General features: G+C 33.7%; 1 protein-coding gene across 1 annotated transcript in view; it reads left to right on the top strand.

Moving 5' to 3' along the window:
* The window catches only part of DYNC2H1 (dynein cytoplasmic 2 heavy chain 1), a 367421-nt gene that overhangs the window by 25244 nt on the left and 319096 nt on the right, over positions 1–23081 (top strand). The window contains exons 14-25 of the mRNA XM_061204011.1: positions 3934–4086; positions 4685–4783; positions 5833–5972; positions 6055–6283; positions 7167–7294; positions 10973–11088; positions 14060–14187; positions 19156–19305; positions 20088–20293; positions 21294–21449; positions 21539–21653; positions 22199–22369. Coding sequence (XP_061059994.1) covers positions 3934–4086; positions 4685–4783; positions 5833–5972; positions 6055–6283; positions 7167–7294; positions 10973–11088; positions 14060–14187; positions 19156–19305; positions 20088–20293; positions 21294–21449; positions 21539–21653; positions 22199–22369 — 1791 coding nt within the window. The remainder of the gene's footprint in view (positions 1–3933; positions 4087–4684; positions 4784–5832; positions 5973–6054; positions 6284–7166; positions 7295–10972; positions 11089–14059; positions 14188–19155; positions 19306–20087; positions 20294–21293; positions 21450–21538; positions 21654–22198; positions 22370–23081) is intronic.

Raw genomic sequence — 23081 nt, 5'->3', positions numbered from 1 at the left:
TGTTTCACACATTTTGGTGCTGATTTTGATCAATTGAATTTATATATATATATTTATATATATATAGTACAGTAAGTCCCCTACATATGAACCTTCAAGTTGCGAACTTTCAAAGATGTGAACGTGTGTTCCATCAACATCAGGCATGAGTGAAACTGCAGCTTGCCTTCCGGCTCCTGTTGCTGATGATCCTTCAGCTGTACCATCTTCCACCCCTTCTCCCTCCTCCAGTCAGTAACTCTTCTTGCCTGTTCCCTCGATGCCAGCCCCTTTCTGCCAGCTGTTGTACTGTACTACTGTACTTGTCAAGGTACTGTACTGCTAAGATTAAAAATGTTTTTTAAATTTTTTGTGTCTGTTTGTTTTTTATGTTTATTTGTGTGAAAAGTATTAAAAACCTATTACAGTACAGTACAATATAGCCAATTGTGTTAGTTGGGTACCTAGGCTAACTTTGTTGGATTTGCAAACAAATTGGACTTACGAACGTGCTCTCGGAATGGAACTCGTTCGTATGTAGGGGACTTACTGTATACAGACTTGTATGCTATTATATTTACTTATTCACTGAAGTGCGAGGTCCTTATATACAAGACTCTTTAGTGCTTTTCCATCATCTCCTGATTTTATAATTTAAGTTTTATTTGCTCTTTATCTATGCTTATTTAAATATCCACACATATGAAATTAGGAAAACCCACAGTAGTTTTTAAACTGTTAGTATGTGACTGCTCACTTTTTGAAATAAACATTTTTAGTCTTCACAGACATGAAATATTTTAAAAGATAAGTAGAAGAGGGATATACCCATTAATTCTTCTTTCATTTAAAGTGGATAGCTAGTTGTGTCATGGTTCTCAAGACCACCCCCAGGTTCTGTGATTTACTAGGAGGACGTATAGGCCTCAGGGTGTAGTTGTACTCACGGATGATTTACTTATGATTTATTACAGTGAGAGGATGCAAAGCAAAATCAGCAAAGGGAAAGGTACGTGGGGTGAAGTCCTGGGTAAACCAGGTGCAAGCTTTCAAGAGTCCTTTCCCAGCAGAATCACCCAGGGCATGCTTAATTTCTCCAGCAAGAAGTAACACATGTGAAATATTGCTTTACTGGGAAAGATCATTAGCAACTCATTGCCCAGGCTTTTATTGGGGACTGGTCATGTAGGTATCTTCTGCCTTAATATGTACCAAAATTCCAGATTCCCAGAAGACAATCAAGTGTTCAGCATAAACCATATTGTTTAGGTACAATGAGCCACTCTTAAAAATTAGAGTGGTGGGAACTCTTCCAAAATCCAAGTTCTCAGATGCCAGCTAAGGGCCAATCTTTTAAGCAGACCTTTTAAGGGATAGCAGTCAGACCTGCTAAGTTAACTTTTTAATGCACACTAGTTCTCAGGCTTAAAATTTACTAGACATTATATAATTCATATTATAGATGTTATTAAAAATTTTTTCTTATTGCCAAAGCTCAATATGAGTTTATGATGGAAAGTTTCAAAAATATAGGTAAACAAAAAGAACAAATGTTTTATGATTGTACTACCAAGAGTTGGCCATTCTTAAGTGTATATATCCTTTTAAACTTTTTTTTCTGTGCATATTTACAAGTGTACTTTTTGAAAATGGGATAATACTTTACTATTTTTAAACTTTTTCACCTAATAGATAATGTTTTAAATCAGAGTGTTCAGAGCCCTTTCTTCTCTAATAAATGTATTCAAAATTACATCTGTTGATATTTCTAAAGAGGAAACTTATTTTGAGAAATTGGGTTGCGAGAAGTAAATAATTATATTTAGCATATGTTAAATGAGACATAGTAGGGGACAAAAACTAAGATAGGAGGAGAAGGAACACTAAAGTTCTTAATACTCCCCTGGCCACTCTCTATATTGGAGAGCAGGAACTCTAATATATTTATTTTTATACTCTAGTAACACAACAGTAAGTAGTGTGTAGTAATTATTCAGTAAATACTTTTTGAACTGATTCACAGAGTATTCTATTGAATTTATTATAATTGCTTAGTTTCATTCATTCATCAGCTGTTTATTGAGGGTCACTATATGCCAGAGACTTGCTATGCCTTAATATTTACCGGTTCAAGTGAAGTATAGAAACCTTACTTGTAGTTAGGTCTCTTTCCCCTCTTCACTTTTATATATTTGTCTTAACTATTTAGTATCCTTTACATACATAAAACACTGCATCAGATGGGGTTTGCTTCAATCATCAAATATGCTTTAAGAAACTCATGAGAAGGATAGTTTATTTTTTATTTACATTTTCCACATCCCAATGTTCTTTTTTCCTTTCTAAAGTTCCATGCTTTTTTAAAAAAATCATTTCCTTCTTATTGAGAAAACTTCCTTTAGCCATACTTTTAAGAGTAGGTTTGCTAGTGACAAATTCTCTTAGTTTTTGTTTGAGAGTGTTTTTAGTTTCCCTCATTCCTGAAGGATATTTTCACCAGATATATAATTCATGGTTGACAGTTGTTTTCTATTCTTTTTTTTTTTTTAGAGAAATTGTTTCTAAGTTGCTTTATTTTATTTTTTTAATGTTTTATTTATTTTATTTTATTTATTTGTTTTTGGCTGCATTGGGTTTTCCTTGCTGCACATGGGCTTTCTTCTAGTTGCGGCGAGTGGGGGCTGCTCTTTGTTGCAGTGCGTGAGCTTCTCATTGTGGTGGCTTCTCTTGTTGTGGAGCATGGGCTCTAGGCTCACGGGCTTCAGTAGTTGTGGCTCGTGGGCTCTAGAGCGCAGGGTCAGTAGTTGTGGTGCATGGGCTTAGTTGCTCCGTGGCATGTGGGATCTTCCCGGCCCAGGGCTCGAACACGGGTCCCCTGCATTGGCAGGCGGATTCTTAACCACTGTGCCACCAGGGAAGCCCGACAGTTGTTTTCTTTTAGCACTTTAAAATGTTGTTCCACTTCCTCCTGGCCCTCATGGTTTCAGCTGAGAAATCCACTGCCATTCAAATTTGCATTCCTTTCTAAGTGATGCATTGTTTCTCTCTGAAACAGTGAGGTACAGCTTGAGGACAGGGTGAGTGTATATGTTAAAATTTCTGCTGGGCTCTGCAGATACCATCCTGACAAAAATGGAACACTGACTTGCACTGCTTCCTTTTCAGATGAGTGGAGTTGAAGTTTAGTGACCCCTTTTCCCCTACTGACACCTTCCCACGAAAGTGGGACTCCAGTTGGCAGTGTCTAGTTGCCTCCAAGTAGAGTGTAAGCCTAGCTCCCTTCTAAGCTCTATTGACATGATTGGGAGCATGTGGAGGGCTGATTCACACTGCTCTGTTGCTGCATAATGGGGGTAGAGGCTCAGCTCTCTGTTAAGCCCCACTGACATAAGCAGGGGATGGAAGATCAGCTCACTTCCTGATCCCAATGAAACTGAAGAAGGGGGTGGGTTTCTATTGGTGTTGAATTGGAGTAGAGTGGGTATTGCTAAAAAGGTTTTCTGTCATTAGGCCACTGTTTTCCTGGTCCTGTGGATAAAGGGAACAGGCTTCTTCTGGAGGTTTTTTGTCTGTCTCTGGGGGTGGTTCCAGGTTGGAGGCTTCTCCAGCATCCTGTCCGCGATATGAGGGAGACATTAAGGAAACCCAGGTGTGTTGTTCCTCAATTCCCAAGGTTTCTAGGCTGTCCACCTCCTTATTTCTATCTTTTAGTCTTCCTATGCTTGTTTGTTGTGTTATGTCCAGGGTGTTTTAGTTGTAAGAGGGAGAACTTGGAAGGAATGGGGCTACTCAATTCTGGGCAGAATGCCTTATCATTTATAAAATGGAAAAAACTATTGTGTGCTCTTTTATTGCAGGTCAATGTTAGTGATAATTGGACTAATGATGTAGAATATTGAATCTTTTCAAAAAAAGAAATGTGTTAAATACTAAATGTCATTTGTTGAACCTTAGAATTCAAAAGCAGGAAGTGGGGGAAAGTCACAAGTTACTTGGGATAATCCTAAAGAATTAGAAGGCTACATCCAAAAACTCCAAAATGCTGCTGAACGACTTGCCACTGAAAATAGAAGACTGAGAAAATGGCACATTACATTTTGTGAAAAGGTATATTTTATTTATAAAATTTAATAAGCTATGAATAGTATTATTTAAAAAGTAATTAGGTTATAATTTTAAATAACTTCCTATTTGGAAATAATTTGAGACTTAAAGTTACAAAAATAGTTTAAAGAGTTCACACTTGCCCTTCACCCAGTTTACCCTATTGTCACCAACTTATGTAACCATAGTACATTTATCAAAACTAGGAAATGAACTGTTTTGAATTTTATAACTTTTTCCACTGATGTCCTTTTTCTTTTTGAGTGTCCAATCCAGGATCCCACCTTGTATTTAAATGTTGAGGCTCTGTAGTCTCCTACTCCTCAGTCTTACTTGTTTTTCATGACCTTGATACTTTTGATGAGTACTGGTCAGTTATTTTGTAATGTCTCTTGATTTGGTTTTATATGATGCTTTCTCATTTTAGATTGAGATTATACAGTTTTGGTAGGCATACCACAGAAGTGATATTTTGCCTTTCTCAGTACATTGATTAGGTATTGATATGTCTTATTATAGGTTGAGTTAACCTTTATCACTTGGGTAAGGTGGTGCCTGTCAAGATTTTCTACTGAAATTATTATGTTCTAATTTTTAATAGGTGGTAGTTCTTATGAACATTGATTTGCTTCGGCAGCAACAGCGGTGGAAAGATGGATTACAAGAATTAAGGACTGGCTTAGCAAGTGTAGAAGCACAGGTAAAGTGTGTTTTACTTTGTGTCTACACTTTGAAATATGACCTTTTCAGAATGTGAATATATGAACTGATGAAAAGTTCATAAAGGTTATCTGTAAATCTTTACTAATGAATTCCTCATAAATTTAGAATTTGACTGAATTATATATAAAGCCCATAAATTAGCAATGCATTTACGTTTAAAAATATGTTTCTGTTTGTCTTACGGAATGCCAGATCCCTCAATTTAGACTTTGTAAATAGTTTCTCTGATGCGGTGCTTAAATATCTATCATTTGTTAGTTTTCTTTTAGGTGATTGTTACGTCTGTTGTGACAAAGTTAAGTTTAGGCAGAAACCTAATGATTGAAATAACTCTGTCTCAGAATTTTTTCTTCTTTTTGGGTAAAATGTCAGTTCCACATGCATTTTGATATGAGATGATCTGTACAAAAGTAGTTAGCACAGAGTCTACCTAGTAGGTGGTAAAGGGATCTTAGTGGAATATGAGGTAAGTATCTTAAACATTTACATATATTTTTCAGCTCTTAGAACTTTAAGAAAAAAATAAAAATGAAAGTATTAGAATTGATATGTTTATGGTTATGTGGAAGCAAAAAAGTATGTAAACTATACTGTGCATTCTTGTATTTTAAATTTATCATGTTTTTAAATGTGCAATGGATTATTTAGGGAGTGAAGGGAATAGAAGAGTTATACTTGATGGGAATTTTTGAAAAAGGACTAAGAAATTTACAAAATAAACTATTGTTCCTGTTGTTGTTGTTGTTTTAATAGGATCATAAAGTCCATATGTAAAATGCATTTACTATTAACTTGATTTTTAAAATTTTTCTGATCTTTTTGTGTACTATTTATAAGCACGAAGATTAGAGATTTTCATATTTGACTTTATATATGCAAGTAGCAATTAAGGAATTACATGTTGTAAGATATTTAAGATGAGGGTTTTTTTGTTTATAATTTTACCAAATGTGATATGAAAGCATTAAATGAAAACCCATTCTACCACCTAATTATTAAATAAAAAATGTGAATATAACATATTAGGGATTCCAAGCAAGTGACATGCATGCGTGGAAACAGCACTGGAATCATCAACTGTACAAAGCTCTGGAACATCAGTATCAGATGGGCTTAGAAGCACTTAATGAGAATCTGCCAGAAATAAATATAGACTTAACATACAAGTAAGATTTTTAAAACCCAATTTAATTTTCAGTCTATAATTTTCCAGTAATTTGTATGTTAAAGTTATTTATTTGCTTTCAGACAAGGACGATTACAATTCAAGCCTCCTTTTGAAGAAATTCGGGCTAAATATTATAGAGAAATGAAGAGATTCATCGGCATTCCTAATCAGTTTAAGGGAGTGGGTGACGCAGGAGATGAATCTGTTTTTTCTCTTATGATTGATAGAAATGCAAGTGGATTTCTGACTATTTTCAGCAAAGCAGAAGATCTATTTAGGAGATTGTCAGCTGTTTTACATCAACATAAGGTATGGAACATGTAATTTTCTGTCCTTCTATTGTAATATTCGTCTGATTGATTAAATTAGTATCAAATGTACAAAACAACAAATTATCTTGTGTGGCATAAAGTAAAAATATGCAAACCAGAGAGCCAAAGTTTAGAATTCTTATACAATCTAGATTAATGCTATAGATGAGAAAAACGTTACCCTAAATTTTTTTCTCTCTATTTGAAGATTGAGAAACTAGTTTCTTTTCTTTTTTTGAATGTTGTATCAACTTGGAATTTGACGTGACTCTGTTGTGTCATTTTTAATTCCTTTCAGGAAAATATATCCTTTTCTTTATTCTTTGGATTGAGAGCAATCCATGGAGGGAAGCCCTCAACGTTAATGAAATTGAGATGATTTAATTTCTTACTTTTGTTAAGGTGCATCATATTAACTCTCCAGAGATAAACCCCTATTGCATTGATTGCTCATTTGATTGATCCTGAGGCATATGACTGAGAATTCATCAAGTTTCTTAACTGCCGCTGCAGTGCTTCTTCTGCATTTTATTTTTCTGGAATTAATTGAATCTGGATACTTTCGGATTTGTTGCCTATAGTAGCTCTTGGCTTTGCAGAAGTGATTCTGTCTTTGACACATCAAACTTGAGAAGAGAATCTAAAGAAAAGTTTTTTGCAGTCTCTTCAAAAAAGTTTTATGATCAGTATATTTTTATGTATTGTTTTCTTTTCCTGTTCATTCTTTAGGCTATGTGATAATGATTACATTTACATACTTAAACTGAAATTTACTTGAAACCTCACATTTGCCCCTTTTTATTGTTTTTAATAGTTGGACTCTAATCTTTTAAATGTTAACTTATTCTATTTTTTTAATAATATGTTTTCCATTTATACAGGAATGGATTGTAATTGGGCAAGTTGATATGGAAACTCTAGTGGAAAAGCATCTTTCTACAGTACATGATTGGGAGAAAAATTTTAAAGCACTGAAAATAAAAGGGAAAGAAGTAGAACGACTTCCAAGGTATAATACAGAAGTTAAAGTAGTACTTATGTATCATAGCAGTTCTTGCCATGGGATAGTATGGGTACTCTTCACTTAGTGGTACTGAAGTCCAGTCATCGGTCTTACCTCCTCTAGAGCTCAGCTATGACACTTGAGAATCATCTGAGTAGAGAATTGCTGAGACTAAGAAAACCTCTTCTAGAGGTTCGGCTGGCTGAGACCTAGTTGGATAGAACAGATTGGGGGAAGAGGCTTCTCTCCAGACCTGGTGTGAGGATCTAATATTTGATGTGCACGGGCACAGTCTAAGAATAGTAAGAATCTACTACTGAGAGCATACTGGAGGACATTTGACTCCAATTTTGTATGGCTCTGCCCCCTTTCAAAATGCCCTGGGAGGCACACAAAATAGTGCTGCATCTGGGTATTGCCCTAAATGTGGAGGAGACGTTCTGAGGGGCATTTCATAACCCAGAATATCCCCCTCACTCTCTGAAATTCATATCACTGGAACCATTCTATGCAATAAGCCCTGGGAAGGAAGGGCCTTGTTTAATTGTATGTATATTACCTATAAAGTATATATCACTTTTATTAATCCATTTGTTCTTTCTTTCAATAACTATTTGGTGCTCATTTACAATATGCAAAACCTTGTCCTGTGGGAGTAGAAAGATGAAGACAGAGTTCCTGAGATGAAGTTGCTTGCTTTCTCGTAGTGCAGTAAGACAAGTATGTTTGATGATTAAGTCAAGTACACGCAGGCGTTGAGAGAATGGGCTCTGGAGGTAGATGGCTCTTACTAGCTGCATGAGTTTGACAGTCATTTCGACCCTGTGAACCTCCATTTCCTCAGCTTTAAAGTAATTACAACTATATTATTTATCTCAGTGTTTTGAAGATTAAATGAGTAATTTGCATATAAATTAATGGTATAGATTAAGTTCTCAATAAATGCTAGTTGTTATTAATTGTTATTAATACTAGATAGAATAGTCTATATTCCATATTAGAGACTGGACTAAAGGCTATAGAGATTTACAGGATGATGACATCCCATCCATTTGTGGCAAAATCGGGGAAAGCTTCATTAAGATAGAAATACTTGAACTAGGATTTTGATGGGTAGTAATGAGAATTGGAGGTTAAAGCAGAGTCTCTCAGGAAAGGGATTTATGTACTGACAACAGAAGTTGGTTAATTGAGAATTTGATTAGAGTTAATGTTTTCTTAGGGACTAGAGGAGATATTTCTGGAAAGGGGTAGATAAAGTATAGATTTGGGAGAGTCTTACATTCTAAAACAGGGAATTTGGATGTTATTCATGTTAGAATGATCAGTTGTTGAAGGTTTCTAAACAGAAGGGTGTTAGTACCAAAGCTATACATTAGGAATGTTAATCTGGAAATAATGAGTTGTATGGTGGAATCAAGAGATCCTGGAGGAAGAGAGGTTCGTCTGTCTTCATCCAGAAGCCCAGTAATAATTAATTGAATCAAGTTGTTGGTATTCAAAATGTGGAGGAGGAAATATTATGAGGTATGAAGGGGTCTTACTTTTGAAGGAAGATGAGGGATGAGGAATAGAGAAGAGACAAATGACTTGAAGGTTTGAACTTGGATGACTAGGATAATGATAGTGCCATTAATGTTACTTTGAAGTAAGGAAAAGACAATGTTTTTGTAATGTTTGAACATGAGATTTCTCTGTTGAATACTCTCTTTGAGCCCATTTTTGTTTGACTTTATGCTGTCACCTGACTGCCCAAGACCTCTACTGCTGCTACTGCTATTTGTTTGTCCTTTTCTGTAAACGGGGTTTCTATTTATACTTCCCTGCCAAAGCTAAACAAAACAAAAAGAATGCCTGTCCTACATGCCATATTTCATTTTTCTGTTTCTTGCTTGTAAGTTAACATGTATTCATTTAAGCTAATACACACATACATATACACACAGATAATTATTTTATGGGTACTTTTGGGAAATATGCTGTAGGATTAGAAAAGCCATATTCTGTTGATGTATTTCAGATACTGTAGTGAGGATATACTTTTGGGGTAGGCCATCTATGTCCATCCCATTCTATCTATGGCTGAATGAAGCCTCAATTGCACATTAAAAATATTTTCAATTGAAAGGTGAACATTAGGCTTGTCCACAAGATTCAGTGTGTACAACTCTGCTGTAATCGTATCACTTTATGTATTAATTCATTAGTAAAATATGGTATAATTTTTTTAGGTTTACCAAAATCATCTATTTTCATATATCAAATGTTAGAAATTTAGACATTTTGTGTCAGGATTTCAAAAATCAAATAACTTCATGTATAAGACAAATTGACTCTTAGGTTTTGGTGGTTAAGAACTGGAGTTTATACCTCTCCAGTTAGTGGGTGATTGAGAATAAATAAATAAAACTTTAAGAGAAAATTGTAGTTTTATAATGAAACTGTGTTTAACACTTATAACTTGCTTTCTAAGAATATCACCTGGTTCTATGTTTTAAAAAGGGTCTTTCTAAATAATTTTTTTGACCAAAATTTCCAGACTTTTTTTTTACATGATATAATTTAAGATAAATATGAGGTTTACTCAGATGAATGAGCCTGGTTCAACTTCTGTTTGTTTAGAACATTATAATTTGCATTCAGAGTACCATGCAAAGAATTAATGTTCTTAAAAATATATGCCTTTTTTCTGATTATTAAAATAGTACATTTGTTTTATAAATTTTTTAAAATATAAAAAGGCATAATGACAGTTGCTGTTAATATTTGATGTTTTGGACATATTAGTACATCTGCTTACAAAATTTGGATCATACTGTATCCTGCTATTTTTATTTAACACTAATCATTAGTATTTCACCATGTCATTATCTGGTCCTCAAAAATAATGATTTTAAATTGTATAGATATATAATAATTTATTTAGCCATTCTGTTAGTTTACTTCTATTTTTCACTATTATAATTAATACTTTGAAGAAGATACCTGTATGTAAATCTTGGAGTCTGCCCTGAAAATCTCCTTAGGATAAATTCTAAAAGTGAAGTTACTAAGATAAAAGAATATACCTATTTTAAAATTATTTGATATAGGTAAATTGCCCTTGCAAAAGTTGTATTATTTTATACTCTGACCAACAGTTCTGAGAGTTCTCTATTTGCCCACATGATTGAAGATATGAATTAACAATTCATTGCATTTTTGTGAATTAGATAGGTATAAAATGGTATGTTTTATTGCTTTAGTGTCTTCATAATCTATATTCACTTTCTATGTTTGTTTTATTTTCCCTATCATTATTGCTTGTACTTTGACTACAGGATAATAATTTATTTTATAAATCTTTAAATAAGTACGTTACATACTGTGACAAGTAAAGCATGTAAAAATTTAAATATATTCATGTTGATACTTTAGTAATTCATAATGTGCTGCTTTTTTTTTAAACTGATACATTGGATTATTAAAAACTGTACGATTATAACAAAGTCATTGTTTAATGAAAAACTTCATATTAGTATGTGTAAGGCATTTTTGCTAAATGAAATCTAAATGTGCTTAAAGATCACAATAATATGTTTGGGTGATATTGTAAAATGTATTACACAAAATCATATTATAATGAGACTCTTTTCCTGTAATTAGTCTTTTTCATGTCAAAATATGTCCTTTGGCATTTTTCAGTACTGTCAAGGTAGATTGTTTAAATATTAATTGTAACCCTGTGAAGACTGTGATTGATGATCTCATCCAGAAGTTATTTGACGTGCTTGTTCTTTCTTTGAAGAAGTCCATTCAGGGTAAAGACACTTTTACATTTTTATAGTTATGCAATATGAATCTAATTGATGATTAAAATAAAAGATAATCTAGAAAGTAATATGAAATAAAATGTGCTTAAAGTAATTTTAATAAAGTAGGAAACTCCATATTCAACTCCTGAGAGGTCTAAAAATTGAAGGCATTTTTTATTATTTGCAGTGTGAGCTAGTATCAGTTTGTTGCATATGCTATTGAGAAAGGAGGTAGTTCTGGTATAATGTATTTATCCTTATCTCTTCAAATGACTACAGGCATAACTTGGAGATATTGTGGGTTTAGTTCCAGACCACCGCAATAAAGAACATTGTGATAAGGAGAGCCATGGGAATTTTTTGGTCTCCCAGTGCATATAAAAGTTATGTTTATATATACTGTAGTCTGTTAAGTGTGCAGTAAGCATTATGTCTGAATAAACAATTTACATACCTTAGTTAAAAAATGCTTTATTGCTAAAAAATGCTAACCCATCACCTGAGCCTTCAGTGAGTCATAATCTTTTTGCTGGTGGAGGGTCTTGCCTTGACGTTGATTGCTGCTGACTAATCAGGGTGGTCGTTGCTGAAGGGTGGGGTGGCCGTGGCAGTTTCTTAAAATAAGACAACACTGAAGTGTGCTGCATCGATTGACTCTTCCTTTCTCTGTAGCATGCAATGCTGTTTGATAGCATTTTACCCACAGTAATACTTCTTTCAGAATTGGAGTCAGCCTCCTCAAACCCTGCTGCTGCTTCATTAACTAAGTTTATTCAATATTCTAAATCCTTTGTTGTCATTTCAACAATCTTCACAGCATCTTCACCAGGACTAGATTCTCAAAATTACAAGTAACCACTTTCTTTGCTTATCCATAAGAAGCAACTCCTCATTTGTGAAAGTTTTATCATGAGATTGCAGGAATTCATTCACATCTTTAAGCTCCACCTCTAATTCTAGTTCTCTTGCTATTTTTATCTTATCTTTAGTTACTTCCTCCACTGAAGTCTTGAATCCCTCAAAGTCATCCCTGAGGGTTGGAATCAACTTCTTCCAAACTCCTGTTAACATTGATATTTTGACCTCTTTCCATGAATCACGAATGCTCTTAATGGCATCTGGAATGGTGAATCCCTTCCAGAAGATTTTCAATTTATTTTGCCCAGATGCATCAGAGAAATCACTCTCTGTTGCAGCTATAGCCTTATGAAATGTATTTCTTAAATAATAAGACTTGAATGTTGAAATTACTTATTGATCCATGGGCGGCAGAATGGATGTTGTGTTAGCAGGCATGAAAACAACATGAATCTTGTACATCTCCATCAGAGCACTTGGGTGACCAGGTGCATTGTCAATGAGCAGTTGTATTTTGAAAGGAATCTTTTTTTTCTGAGCAGTAGCTCTCAGCAGTGAGCTTAAAATATTCAGTAAACCATATTGTAAACGGATATGCTGTCATCAGGCTTTGTTGTTCCATTTCTGGAGCACAGGAAGAATAGATTCAAAATAAGGGTGCTATGATTTTTTGAATGGTAAATGAGCATTGGCATCAACTTAAAGTTACCAGCTGCATTAGCCTCTAACAAGAGAGTCAGCCTGTCTTTTGAATCTTTGAATCCAGGCATTGACTTCTCTCTAGCTGTGAAAGTCCTCGATGGTATCTTCTTCTAATAGAAGGCTTCTTCATCTCCATTGAAAATCTGTTGTTTAGTGGAGCAGCTTTCATTAACTATCTTAGCTAGATCATCTGGATAACTTGCTGCAGCTCGTGTATCAGCACATGCTGCTTCATCTTGTACTTTTTATGTTGTGGAGATTGCTTCTTTCTTTAAATCTCATGAACCAACCTCTGTTAGCGTCAAACTTTTCTTCTGCAGCTTCCTCACCTCTCTCAGTCTTTATAGAATTGAAGAGAGTTGGGGCCTTGCTCTGGATTATGCTGTGGCTTAAGGGGCTGTTGTAGCTGGTTTGATCTTCTATCCAGATCACTAAAACTTTCTCCATATAAACAGTAATCCTGTTTCGCTTTCTTATCATTTGTGTTCACTGGAGTACAGCATATTTAACTTCCCTTAAGAACTTTTCCTTGGCTAACTGTTTGGTGCAAGAGGCCTAGTTTTTGGCCTATCTCATCGTTAGACGTGCCTTCCTCACTAAGCTTAATCATTTCTAGCTTTTGGTTTAAAGTGAGAGATGTGTCACTCTTTCTTTCACTTGAATACTCAGGGGCCATTGTAGCCTTATTAATTGGCCCAATTTCAATATTTTTGTGTCTCGGAATAGAGAGGTGAAACAGTCAGAATATATACAACATTTGTCAGTTAAGTTCACTGTCTTATGTGGGTGTGGCTCATGGTGCCCCAAAACAATTACAATAGTAACATCAAAGATCACTGATCACAGATCACCATAACAAATGTAATTAATGATGGAAAAGTTTGAAATATTGGGAGAATTACGAAGACGTGACATAGAGGCATGAAGCAAGCAAATGCTGTTGGAAAAATGGCACTGATAAACTTGCTCCATGCAGAGTTGCCACAGACCTTCAATTTGTAGAAACTGCAATATCTGCAAAGCACAATAAAGTGAAGCACAATAAAATGAGATATGCCTGTACTATTTTCCAAAATATCAGTGTTTCTTTCTTCCTTTAAGCTGTGGTGTTTTAGCATATTATTTAAAAGACTGAAAAAGTTACCAACTTTCAGTAAAATTTACTAAGAGTGAGTACATTTTAAATTTCTTCTCAAAAATTTTAAGTGTCTTGTAAAACAATTACAGTTTCATGAGAAGAAATTTCTTTGCTTATTCTACATTTTGAATTTTGCTTTATGAAAGCAAATGACTACTTAGGATTTAATGTATTTCATATAGTGATTACTTCTAACATTCCTTGATTTAGAAATTATGTAATTAAATATTTTTGGTGTTAATAATAATTTTTCTTATATTTCAATGTTACCTATTTCAGCTCATTTACATGAAATTAATACATTCGTTACTGAAGCTATGGCAGTCTTAACAATTATGCCCCAGTCTGTGGAAGAGATAGGTAATGCAAATTTACAATATAGTAAGCTACAAGAACGGAAGCCAGAGGTGAGAATCACAAAATAATTTATTTATTCTTTTACTGTACTGGGGATGATTAAATTAGGTAATTTTATGTGACTATTTAGAAATATCATATAATTGCAATATTATAAGGAAGCCTATAAAATCTAGTCCAATTGATCAGTTCATGATTGGACTCTTGATGTTATGTTGGTGTAATGAAACAGTAACAATAATGCTTATTATTATTTTCAGAAGTATTTGTGGTCTCTTTTATGATGTGGCTTATTAGACTAAAACTAAACTTAAATAATTCATGCTGTTACTTCCAGGGTTGTACTTTTAAGATGCTGAAGTATGAAGTTAGAGCTGAATTAGGAACACACACACACACACACACACACACACACACACACACACTCACATATGATGGAAGAGCTTATAATTAGAGACAAAGATAAAAAAAGTGGTGAAGGATTCATAAAAACAGTATCTAGAAGGCTAGAGCCTAGAATAAGCAAGTCAAAATTTTATAGAACATATTATAGATGATCTTAGTTATGTTTAGAAGAAGGAGGAGAAATAATTCAAAATAAAATACAAAGTTTTATATGTTCGTATTATGTGATAGGCTTAAAATTATTAGATAGATTAGAGGTAAGTGAAATAATATACCTTCATGGTGGAAGGAATTATAAACTTTTATATGGAAGGCTTAAAGGTATAAAGAGGATTTAAAGGCAAATGAAATAATGTACTTGTCTAGTAGAAGGAAATAACTAAAGAAGGAATAGCATTATGAGCTGTGGCAGTTAGCTTGATTTAGCAGAGGCGTTCATTCATTTATTTATTTGACAGATACTTATAGATCACCTGATATATTCTAGGCATTGTGCTAGGAGTTGTGGTTACAGCTATGAACATGCTCTATTCTCATGAAATTTGCATTCGTGTGTGTGTGTGTTTGTGTGTGTGTGTCAGAGAGAGAGAGAGGGAGAGACAGAGACAGAGACAGAGAGGAGCAAGAGGAGCTAGAGCAGTGCATGATAAACTGGGGGGTGTTTCTTAGAGTGGGCGATCGTGGATACCTTATCAGATGGATGACATCTATCTGCACTGAGACCTGAAAAACTTAAGGAGGCAACCATTCCGAGATTTAGGGGGCAGATAGAACAACAAATACAAAGATCTTAAGGTAGAGAAGGAGTTTGGTATGCTTAAGGAAGATAGGTGAAAATATTGTCAAGAAACTTAGTTATCAAGAAAGCCATATTATTCAAGGAAAAAATGGTTTGAGGTGAAATTGGAGAGGTAGGCAAGGGCCAGATTATGAAGGTACTTTTAAACAATCATAAGGATTTTGGGGTTTTTTCTAAAAGTAATAGGAAGTCCTTACAGGGATTTAAGCAGGGAAGGGATACAGTCTGGTTTACATTTTGAAGTGATTACTCTGGCTGCTCTGTAAAGAATGGATTGGAGGGAGACAATAGTAGCAGAGAGTCCAGTTAGTATGATATTGCAACTGGTATACAAGAGATGATGGAAGCTTGTACCATGGAGTAGCAGAGGAGGCGGAGAGAACCGGAGAAATTGATGATGCACTTTAGAGTTAGCACCAAGGTCTTCTGATGTATTAGAAGTAGACGGAGCTTAGAGAAAAAGCAATAAACATGTCTCCTAGGTTTTGGGCTTGAGCAGCTGGGAAGCTAATGGTACCATTTACTGAGATGAGGATGACTAGAGAGGGGAGTTGTTTGGAGATTGGAAGTGGTGGGGATTGAGATGTCAGGTAGAATGAGGAGTATGGAATTTAGAGTAAAGGTGAAGACTAGAGATATAAATTTGGAAGTCATCTTAATATTCATGATGTTTAAAGCCACAGGATTGAACTAGATCATATGGTTGATAACAAACTGTAGAGGTTATAGGATCAGGTTTGAGCTTTCTGAAATTTAGAGTTCAAGCATAGATGGAGGCAGCTAAGGAGACTGATAATGAAGTGGGATGAAAGTGTGTCATCACAAAAACTATGAGAAATAGATGTATTTGGGAACAACGTGTGAGGCAGGAAGTGACACGAGACAGTATAAAGAGCTAGGCAGAATCTAGGTCATGTGAGTCACATTAAGGATCTTAGGTTTGATTTTGTGGACACTGAGGAGTCGTTGCTGGGTTTTAAGTAGCAAGATGTTACAGAATTGTGTTTTGGTATGTCTCTGTTGGCACGTGGATTTGAAGAAGTAGGAATGCATGCAGGTAGACTTGAAAACTGTTGTAATGTCTTCACAGGCTAAGTTCTGTTCACATATAGGAAATTAGAATCCTGTTCTATTTTTTCTCTCACTGATTTTCCTAGTACAACATGGATTCTTGGTCCGTTGTTTTTCTGCTTCTCAGGTGAAACTGATCCTGCCCAGAAATTGCAAGCTGGTCATTGAGATATGTTTTAATTTTTTTTTTTGTCTATTATGTATGCACAGTGATTTTTAAACATCTTTCAGTGGATATTATTGCTTTGTTGAGTAGTAAAAGTACAGGTATAAATTATAGGACAGTGTTGTTTTATGGTGCTTTAAAAGGCCTAGAAGCAATTTGAGTAGTTTAGCACTTACTGACCTACACCTAGGCTGTTTAACAGACTGCTCATTATACACAGCTCAGGGCATTTCAGGTAGAAGCTGAATACAGGAGCTTGGTTCCGATTCTTCAGTTTTCCCTTTCTTAAGTACCTTTTTTTTCATGACTTACCCTTCTCTGTTAAGTAGGATAATTTAGTTAATCTATGCTTTTAGATAGTCACTAATTTTAGAAGCCTCTTTAGCATTTTCTTAACATGGAACTTTTATAATAACTTCACTTTGAACAGTTATAGTATTGTCTTCCTATATTCATGATTTAATTCAGTTTCATATTACCACTTTTATTATCCTTTTTAACTTTTGATGTTTGAGTGTCTTAGTTGAATTTGCATATAATAATAAATGTTAGAAACTTTATATCCAGGAATTTAACAAATTATGTACAGTCCCTCCCATCAGGAAACTTGCACAAGCCTCTTAGATAGCCTCATCCACCAGACAGCAGACAGCAGAAGTAAGAAGAACTACAATTCTGCAGTCTGTGGAACAAAAGCCATATTCACAGAAAGATAGACAAGATGAAAAGGCAGAGGGCTATGTAGCAGATGAAGGAACAAGATAAAACCCCAGAAAAACAACTAGATGAAGTGGAGATAGGCAAACTTCCAGAAAAAGAATTCAGAATAATGATAGTGAAGATGATCCAGCACCTCGGAAAAAGAATGGAGGCAAAGATCGAGAAGTTGCAAGAAATGTTTAACAAAGACCTAGAAGAATTAAAGAACAAACAAACAGAGATGAACAACCGAAATGAAAACTACACTAGAAGGAATCAATAGCAGAATAACTGAGGCAGAAGGACGGATAAGTGACCTGGAAGACAGAATGGTGGAATTCACTGCTGCGAAACAGAATAAAGAAAAAAGAATGAAAAGAAATGAAGACAGCCTAAGACACCTCTGGCACAACATTTAACGCAACAACATTCGCATTATAGGGGTCCCAGAAGGAGAAGAGAGAGAGAAAGGACCTGAGGAAATATTTGTAGAGATTATAGTCAAAAACTTCCCTAACATGGGAAAGGAAATAGAGTCCCATACAGGATAAACCCAAGGAGAAACACGCCAAGGCACATAGTAATCAAATTGGCAAAAATTAAAGACAAAGAAAAATTATTGAAAGCAGCAAGAGAAAAATGACAAATAACATACAAGGGAACTCCCATAAGGTTTACAGCTGAGTTCTCAGCAGAAACTCTACAAGCCAGAAGGGAGTGGCATGATATACTTAAACTGATGAAAGGGAAGACCCTACAACCAAGATTATTCTAACCGGCAAGGATCTCATTCAGATTCGATGGAGAAATCAAAAGCTTTACAGACAAGCAAAAGCTAAGAGAATTCAGCACCGCCAAACCAGCTCTACAACAAATGCTAAAGGAACTTCTTCAAGTGGGAAACACAAGAGAAGAAAAGGACTTACAAAAACAAACCCAAAACAATTAAGAAAATGGTCATAGGAGCATACATATCGATAATTACCTTAAACATGAATGGATTAAATGCTCCAACCAAAAGACACAGGCTTGCTGAATGAATACAAAAACAAGACCGATATATATGCTGTCTACAAGAGATCCACTTCAGACCTAGGGACACATACAGACTAAAAGTGAGGGGATGGAAAACGATATTCCATGCAAATGGAAATCGAAAGAAAGCTGGAGTAGCAATACTCATATCAGATAAAATACACTTTAAAATAAAGAATGTTACAAGAGACAGGGAAGGCCACTACATAATGATCAAGGGATCAATCCAAGAAGAAGATATAACAATTATAAATATATATGCACCCAACATAGGAGCACCTCAATACATAAGGCAACTGCTAACAGCTATAAAAGAGGAAATCGACAGTAACACAGTAATAGTGGGGGACTTTAACACCTCACTTACACCAATGGACAGACCATCCAAAGTGAAAATAAATAAGGAAACAGAAGCTTTAAATGACAGAATAGACCAGCTAGATTTAATTGATACTTATAGGACATTCCATCCTAAAACAGCAGATTACACTTTCTTCTCAAGTGCGCACGGAACATTCTCCAGGATAAATCACATCTTGGGTCACACACCAAGCCTCAGTAAATTTAAGAAAATTGAAATCATATCAACCATCTTTTCTGACCACAACGCTATGAGATTAGAAATGAATTACAGGGAAAAAACCGTATAAAACACAAACACATGGAGACTAAACAATACGTTACTAAATAACCAAAAACAAAAAACAAAAAAAACCCCAACAAATTATGTAAAAGCAAAAATCTTGATTTAAAATGCAAATCATGAAACAATTTTAAATAAATGAAATCTTAATAAATTTGATAAAATATGTTGTTTTTCACATGTCATTTTTTAACCTTTAGATTTTACCCTTATTTCAAGAAGCTGAAAATAAAAACAGACTTTTACGGACTGTGGCAGGTGGAGGTTTAGAAACAATTAGTAATCTGAAAGCTAAGTGGGATAAATTTGAGTTGATGATGGAAAGTCACCAACTTATGATTAAAGATCAGGTAAGAGCCTTTTGGTCATTTTGTTAAAATGGAAACAGTTTTTGTCTCATTTATGATTTCTTACTTATCTTTATTCCATTATAGCTCAGGTTTATAAGAATTTATAAGCTCAGGTTTTCTGTAACATCTTATGGAAAAACCTCAAGGAACTTTTTGGCCAACCCAATATATTGCTGATGAAATTGACCTCCCTTAGTACTTCCATACAGTAAAACACTTTGTATAAATGATGATCATGTCACATAGTTTATCTTTGCTTCCTACCATACCAGAAATGTATGTGACATTATTTTCAGTCTTTCTTATGAATAAATTTATTTACCTACTGTGTATGGTATCTTTTAAGGGTACAATCTGGAAGTTGTACACATTTACTACACTCATATCCTATTGACCAGAACTTAGTCTTATGGCTGTTAGCTGCATGGGAGACTGGGAAATGCCCTCCTTTATTAAACAGCTGTATAATCAGGTAGAACTGGAGGTCATTGATCAAATTATTTTATCACATTGATTTTGTTGATAGTTATGATGGTTGCTGTTAATCACATGAGTGATTTTGTAATGATGATGTTTGCAGTATATCTCTTGTTTTTGTAAATTTATGGTCTAATTTATTTTTGAGTTATTTTATTGTACTTGAAATCAGTAATAAAGAATAATCTTTGAAAAGCTGATACTGAGATTTTTTGACCTTTAAATTGAAATGTTGGAAATAAAAATGTGAATATAAAGTAAGATTTTACTTTGAATTAAATTATGTAAACTCTATTGGCTTATAGATTGAAGTGATGAAAGGAAATGTGAAATCACGTCTTCAGATCTATTATCAAGAACTGGAAAAATTTAAAGCTCGTTGGGACCAACTAAAGCCTGGTGATGATGTTATTGAAACTGGCCAGCAAAATACTCTTGATAAAAGTGCAAAGTCAATAAAAGAGAAAAAAATTGAGTTTGATGATCTTGAAGTCATAAGAAAAAAGCTGGTGTATGTTTATTTTTTAAAACTGATAGTGCACATTTTGGAAAAAAGAGTTTTGTATTTATATATTAAGCTAGTAATGTTCTTATATTTATTATCTTAATGTCTTTCCTTATAAACTTCAGCAGTTTAAAAAATACCAGTATTAAGTGCTCATGCTACTGCTTTCTTAGGAGTTGTTGAATTATATTAGGATTTTAAGAGAAAAGCAGATTTCTGGTTAGGCCTAGAAATAGAAATAATAGAAGTTATAATAGCAAATTAAATAATAATAATAATAGAAAATTAAATTTACTTAAAAGTTAAATTAGGGAGTTGGAATATTTCTTTATGTGATCTCATTGTATTTAAAAATGGTATATATAAAATTAATGGACAATTACTTTTAGAGCTTCTGGGAAAAAAATGAACCTAGCAAAATGATGAGACTTCAAAGAAAAATACTTGTTGTTTTATGTTATAATAATACAAGGTATTAAGTTTAATAATTGTTTCAGGTTTGGTCCATTTAGGTAAACGCATCCATAAATTAATTGGCTTCGTAGGTGAGTGGAGGTTTTAGTACCACGTTTATTAAGTGACATTACATTAATTAGATGAAGAATATCTTACATTCTAGAAGCTAATTCTTTCAACCTAGAGGAATATTAATGGATATTCTTTAATCTATTCTCAGATTAATCCATAAATTTGTGCAATTCTGAATATTTATATATATATGACATATATTATGTACATAAAATATATTGATATATATTACCAATTTTACTTTGACTCCTTTGGAAAAAATGCATATTAATGAATTTGGAAGAGCTCGTTCCTAAGTAGTTAAAGTAAAATTCTTATGTAAAGTAGACATAGCCTTCCACTGTCTACCTCTGCTGTCAGATACATGCACACAAACACACACAGGGAATGCAGTTAAATATTAATTAGTTAAACTTATTGATATTTAACAGTTTTTCTTTTTAAAAAAATTAATGATATTTGCTACTTGTTTCTATAGTGATGATTGCCATCATTTTGGCCTAGAAGAGCCCAACTTCTCCTTGGCATATAGCATCTCTAAGGACATTGAGAGCTGTGCACAAATTTGGGCCCTTTATGAAGAGTTTCAGCAAGGATTTCAAGAAATGGCCAATGAAGATTGGATTACTTTTAGGTTTGATTCATAAACAGTGTTTAGATTCTGATAGTTTTGTGGTATTTTTTGGGATGTAAATTTTAAGGTATGTTTCTGGTATTTTACAGGACTAAGACATATCTGTTTGAGGAATTTTTGATGAATTGGCATGACAGATTAAGAAAGGTTGAAGAACATTCAGTAATGACGGTGAAATTACAATCAGAGGTTGACAAATATAAAGTAAGATAGTTTTACTTATCTTACTATTTAAAAATGGTGTTTGGAGCTTTCATGTATCTTTTTATTATGTAGTGACTGAACTGTAATTTTAGTTTATATATTTTTAATGATTCCATTACATGAAAAAAATAGAAAGTATAGAGTAAACCATAGAAGTTACTGATATTTCTGCTTCAGTTTGAAAGAAGTTATAACTAAGAAATTTATGGATAAAGTTTATATTGGAGTATTTATAACTTAGCAATTAGGATATGGGTCATTTAGCATATTTAGGATATAGGTCATTTGCTAAATTTATAAAAATAGAAATATTTTAGGTCATGTTTTAAAATATGTCAAGCTACCAAGGGAAATTTGCATGTATCCACAGCAATGTTTAATAAAAAGTTTTATACAATTCTTTTTAAGAATTTGATTTTAAGATTGTTAAATACGATAATACAGTAATTAAAAATCTTATAGATAATTATTATAAAATTAAATAATAATTTAAATTTTGCTTGTATATATACATACATATGTCTTTTTTTCTTCTTTTTTAACAGATCGCAGTCCCTATCTTGAAATATGTGAGAGGGGAGCATCTTTCTCCAGATCACTGGCTTGACCTTTTTCGTCTACTTGGCCTTCCTAAGGGGACTAGTCTAGATAAATTACTGTTTGGTGATCTACTTAGAGTAGCTGCTACAATTGTTGCCAAAGCTTCAGACCTTAAAGTAAGAATCACTTTGATAAATATCTCATAGATCTGACCTTTGTTGACATACAGTTTTGCTTTATATTTTATTTAAATAAAACAGCAAGTTAAATTTCTTTCTTCCCTTAAAATAGTGACAGTGTTCCATTTTTCCATTATTCTTTCATTAGTAATATATCTGAATCTATCGATGGGGCTATAGAAACAATATAAACCCTTTCTTTGAGAGAGAGAAAACATCTGAAATAAAATATGTCTTACTTTAAGAAGGAAGTCAGCTTTAATCAAAAAGCAAACAAGTACAAAGCATTTTATAAAATACATTTAAAATCATAGGGTATATTACAAATAGAAGCTAAGGGATACAGAAATACAGAGAACTAAACAAGGAACCAATTTGCTAATCAGTTTTAGCATAGGTCTCAGGTGAAAGTAAAACTTGCACAATTATATCATAAGTAGCAGACTTTCTATTTTGTGTTCTGCCCATTCAATGTAAAAAAATAAAAGGACTTTTGATGTCAAATTGTTTTATTTTCTAATATATTATCTAATATGTATACTTTCATTTTTGCTGATATTCCTGGAGCATATGTAGATAATCATAAGGTTATAAAGCATGACTGCTGTAAGAGGTAATTCTAGATGGTTGCTAATCATTTTAGATGTATTGGAACTTACAGTTAAATTACAATAAAATGGCTGAGTTCTGCAAAATTTTAAATATTTTT

The sequence above is a fragment of the Eubalaena glacialis genome, chromosome 10, assembly GCF_028564815.1.
Source record: "Eubalaena glacialis isolate mEubGla1 chromosome 10, mEubGla1.1.hap2.+ XY, whole genome shotgun sequence".
Lineage (NCBI taxonomy): Eukaryota > Metazoa > Chordata > Mammalia > Artiodactyla > Balaenidae > Eubalaena > Eubalaena glacialis.
The sequence above is the reverse complement of the archived record's forward strand: the minus strand, read 5'-3'. Positions and strand labels throughout refer to the sequence as shown.